Here is a 4,976-nt window from a genome sequence, read left to right on the forward strand (position 1 = left end):
TTTTACTTCATTGTTTTGTGTAATACATTTTCTCTTTGCCTGGTACAGCCGCTGTAAACAAACAGTATATATAGTTTTAACCATAATGCATACATTTCTGCATTTTTTCCTGTCCTGGTGACCATGTTTAGAAGATTTTTTAAACTTATAAGAACCAATTTAGTTTAAGAACATTAAAGTTAATATAGGTTTGAATAATAAAACTGTTTTATTTTTAATGACCAAAAATACACCTAATTTTTATTCTAGAAGGAGAATGTGCCCCGCTAACCTTGGAGAATGTACTGGAATTTGCATCTGGGTCCTCCACGATACCCCCCACTGGCTTTTTCCCTCAGCCCACAATTGAAGTTTTTCCAGAAGAATTAGGCAAAATATTTCCTGAAGCAAACACCTGTGTCCTCATTTTAAAATTGCCAGTTCACAAAGACTATAATTCTTTCAAAGCGCAAATGTGCAATGCTATTCTTTGGGCACCAACTTTTGGATTATCTTAAAATTATCCCCCAGATTCATTGTGCACTTTTTTTGCAACCCGTTTGACCAGTTTTATAGTCTCTGTTAAGTATGTTGAATTTAAGCTTTTAAGTAACAGTTGACAAGTTTGGAATATTGGGAAATGTTTTTAGTCTTTATTGTTTCATAATATATGTACAATAATGTTCAACAATATGTAACAGAAATGTGTCCTCACTACAAAAATCCTCTTTACCAGTGACCGCTCTCCCTGATAGCAAAGATAATTAATTTAATGTTTAATCAATGTTAAAGTGTTTACTCTCAACATTGATTCAACTTTAAATCAACTGTCTTTGCTATCTGAGAAATCAATTCTATCTAAAGTTGACATATGTTCATCACTAATGCAAATCATACATGATCCAGCATCTCTCTGAGAATGCGTACTGTCTCCATGTAAATTGGAATTGTCTCAGAAAATGGTACAGTGGGATTTGGCAATGTTGCCAGTTCTGGCACAGACATCGCACGAGGAAGTTCCACCTGAGGAACATGAACATATGTCTGAGGGCCTCCTCGGCCTCTTAATTCATCATCGGCCTGGAATTGAAGTGTTTATTAGGTGTAAAAGTGAGACATATTATGTTACACTGGTTCCATATTGATTAAAAACAATTACCTGAGAAATATATGCATGTCCATCTCTTTCTTTGCTCATCCACAGCTGGAGAGGGGATTGGTTTCTGGCTGACCTTAATGAATGGTTGTTCCATGCTCTCTGAAATTGTTGCAGATGTGATTGGATATGTGGCATGTAACATCTATGTAAAGCATAGAGGTCGTTCTCCTTGTCTGGATTAAGCCATCCCTCAGCTTCCAGACGACGGAAAGTGGTGTAAAAGAGACTGAGGACATTTTCAAATACATCTCTCCATAGTCGCTCAATTCTGAAAAACAGGACAATCAAATGTTTATTGTTTCATATTTATTTTGATAATTATTCCATTTTCAAAGATAAAACTGTTAGATCCAATCTTTGATTATTTTGGGAAAAGGCAGTAAAACAAGTATTGAAATGCTGACATTTCATTAATAGTTTCAGGGGGATAAATATTTTCAAGTATCAGAAACTAAAGTAGTAACATCTGGTCTGGAGTTTATTTTTACCTACCAGATAATAAAAAATAGCTATAATAATTTAATTATGAATTAAGTGGTCATTTAAAAACAGAATGTAGCTTTAACTGTATCGATTTGTGTAATTTATACTTTACAAATAAAATGCAAAAAAGCATTACCATAATACAAACACTAAAACTATCAATCACCTTTGATTGTGTACACTTCTGCCTGCAATGTGGCTGTTCCTGTTCACTCCACAACTTGTAATCATGAAGCGTGCCACCAGGATGTTCTCCCCTCCCTTATCGGATCGGACTCTAGAGGGGATATCATAATGCTCCACTGCAGACAGGAAACTCTCCAAAACCGTTTGGGCTCTGTTGTTTGTCGCTGCAGTCAGGTAAACAATGAGTCGTGAAAACCCATCAATACCTCCGTGCACAACCATTCTCCATCTACAAATACCAAAAAGAAAGTTAATTAAAACCACTTTTTACAGTACGGTATCACTGACAGACACAAGCTTAAAACAAGGTCATTAACTCACTGTGCACTGTTGTGGAAAATGTTGATCTTCAAGCTCAAAAAATTGCTCAGACAAGGAAGGTCCAGGTGTCAAAGTTTCAACTTTATTTGTACAAGTCAAACAAAGTGAGATGTTCCAAGTCCCCAAAACATCTGAAAACTTGGTGTTTTCCAGCCTCTACTTATAGTGAAACTTTTCAAAGGTGAACCAATCAGGTAATTACCCGTTATCTCTTATTTTTTATCATCCTAACTGTCCTTGTCTGCCACCATTATCTTTAGGCAACAAGGTTTCATGTCTAATAGTGGAATCTCAACCTTGACTTAATTTTTAAAAATAAGTTGTGCCATCTGGCTTTTCAAAAATGAGCTGTGCTATAATTTATTTGGGTCTGGCCTTCACACCATCCCTGGATTTTGTATTACTGAAAATGATTAAAATAGTTCATAAAACCAAGAATCATGCATAAATGTATTGATTATATCATTCAAACAATCTTATCGTTCCAATACTCATCTCTAAGTTAATGTGATTTCTGATCTACTAACACGTCTTTGTTACAAACATTCCTATGAATACTTCTTTATAATCGGGGTAAATAAAAAGCCCCATAGTACACAGAATATGATCAGAATTATACACAATAGCACCTACCACTGTATACATTTTCTTTTAAACCAATTAATGTCCAGTCTTGAAATGTAAACTTGGGGACCACTTTAAGGTCACCAAATTCTCTTACCCCCTCTTACACATTTACATACTTTCATGCTTTTTTGAGTGCCTTGTTTTACAATTTGAAGTGACTGCCCCCTTGTAATAGCTATCAGTGCAATGTATTTCCACTAACAGAAGGACTTTGTGACTGCAACGCCCAAGCAGGGTGTTCTAATTTGATGACCTGTGTTCATCGGATTCTGCAATAAAGACAACTACTTAAGGAAATCCAAGTCTCCTAGTCTTAAACAGTACAAAACATGAGATCATGTAAATTACATTTCATGCAGTGTGTAATGTTGCCGTGTTTAAAGTAAGCAGTCTGCCAAGTTGAATCAAGTAATGTCACTACATATAGTCCCCTGTCCACCTACATTTTATAAGGACTGCCCACGAAAAATTGACTCTTCATTCGCGCTAGAACAATCACAGCAGACTAGACCATCTGACCAATCACATGTCACGAGGCTAGCGGATAATAGGGGATTATAAAGTTGAATCGCAGAATAAATCATTTGAGAGTCAGTGAAGAAGTATGGTAAGAATAACTGGCTATTATTACAAAATAATAGTGTTTTTACACCTTCTACGTACATAAACTTGTTGTTGGACACTCCATAAACCAAAGTAGGACCTTAAAAATCCCTAGTTATGTACTCTGTAACGAAGTTTCTCATTGATGGGCCGGAGTTGCTTGATGATGCGGATCACACAAGATCCACAGGGATATCAAATAGGGTAAAATCACTGTTAAACTTTTAGTAGATAAAAGGTGAGAGTTCTCGGTTGTTAGTGTCCACATAAATGCACTCACATCCTTTCACCAAACGATACTCATAATCTAAATGTGATAAACAAAAGTTGTGAGAGCATTTCAAGTCCTACCGTATAAGCTTATGGTTCCCATCAACATGCCACAGACTGTTGGGAGCTGGGACGGAGTACAATCTTCGTCTTATGGTTCGCAGTGAAAGCCTGCGCACACACACCCCTTCAGGATCAACATGTCTTAATGATGCCAGCACACGGCTTCCTAAAAAATACTTACATTAACACATGACACAGCATACACTATCTAAAATTACAACAACTTATTCAAACAGTTAATTATGCACATAGTTATATAATATATTTATATACATACATATATATATAGAGTATACATTACTTTACAGTTAAACTAAGAAGATAGGCTTTTTCAAGGCATGCAAAATCAATACTATACAATCTTGTAAGCAAAACTGATTAGCCTTTAAACCAAGGCCTATAATGCTTTGTAAAGGCAAATATTTTTGTTACAAAAATAATGTGCTGTGTTAAATATCGAAGTACAAATCATTCAATCAATCAAAAACTCTTACGTTTGACAAAAAGTTGCCTTGACCTCAAGCGACCCAGTATCATCTTGTAGCCAGTGCTGGGGAATCGGCGATGAATATCAGACACCATCACGTCCAACTCCTCGTCACTAACACTGCTGTTCAAGTCCACTCGTCTGTGTGCACAGAAAGTCCACAGCATTAAAGTTACACCTTACAATTTGCAAATGTAGGGAAATGTAGAAGACGAAAATATGGCTCTGCTATCGCGGTTTTATATATCTTCCTCAGACAGTACAAATTAAAAAAATTGAGCCTGCAAGGGTTGTGAGAATTGGATCTCGTTAGACATAGCAGCTACGGTTAGACAGTTAATTGTTTTACCTTAATCCCCACTGCCTTATTCTGCGATGGAGTGTTTTCAAAGAGACACCAAAATGTTTTGCTATCTCACTGCGCGAGATTCCAAGCGAGATTTTCCGATGTACTTCATCTCTTGGTATGGCAATACAGGGTTGAAACCCTGATATGTTACCCATTGTACGAATTAAACGCTCCGCCTCATCAAACTTGGCCCAATCCGTGTATTCAACATGCCGAGTGGATGTTTCCAAGTTTCCTCTAAGAGTAACCAATGTCGTAAGGATATCGTCATAGTTCACTGGACCACTGCTGTCGACATAGTTTGCCAAAGAAATTATGTCATTTATTGTGTTGGTCCAAATACCGTCCATTTATTTAAATGTTACATCTACTCTATCCGTGTTTCTGACACCTCTGCTCTGCGCGCGCCTCTGCAGATGACGTAGGGGGATTAGCCAATCAGAGAGCGT

General features: G+C 36.9%; 1 protein-coding gene across 1 annotated transcript; it reads right to left on the bottom strand.

The window, feature by feature from the left end:
* Nucleotides 1-708: 708 nt before the first annotated feature.
* LOC130420404 (uncharacterized) lies at nt 709-4,636 on the bottom strand. Its single transcript, XM_056747688.1, has 6 exons — nt 4,632-4,636; nt 4,209-4,319; nt 3,710-3,799; nt 1,788-2,036; nt 1,212-1,406; nt 709-727 (listed from the first exon to the last, which is right to left on the bottom strand). Exons 1-6 carry the CDS (start codon nt 4,634-4,636, stop codon nt 709-711), a joined length of 669 nt encoding a protein of 222 aa, XP_056603666.1.
* Nucleotides 4,637-4,976: the final 340 nt, after the last annotated feature.

The sequence above is a fragment of the Triplophysa dalaica genome, chromosome 5 (genome assembly GCF_015846415.1).
Source record: "Triplophysa dalaica isolate WHDGS20190420 chromosome 5, ASM1584641v1, whole genome shotgun sequence".
Lineage (NCBI taxonomy): Eukaryota > Metazoa > Chordata > Actinopteri > Cypriniformes > Nemacheilidae > Triplophysa > Triplophysa dalaica.

Excerpts from the sequence above, each read along its gene's own strand:
- LOC130420404 (XM_056747688.1), bottom strand. Across the intron at positions 2,037-3,709 it reads GGGAACCATAAGCTTATACG|ATGGAGAATGGTTGTGCACG; the intron begins GTAGGACTTGAA and ends TGGTATTTGTAG. Across the intron at positions 1,407-1,787 it reads AGAAGTGTACACAATCAAAG|AATTGAGCGACTATGGAGAG; the intron begins GTGATTGATAGT and ends CCTGTTTTTCAG.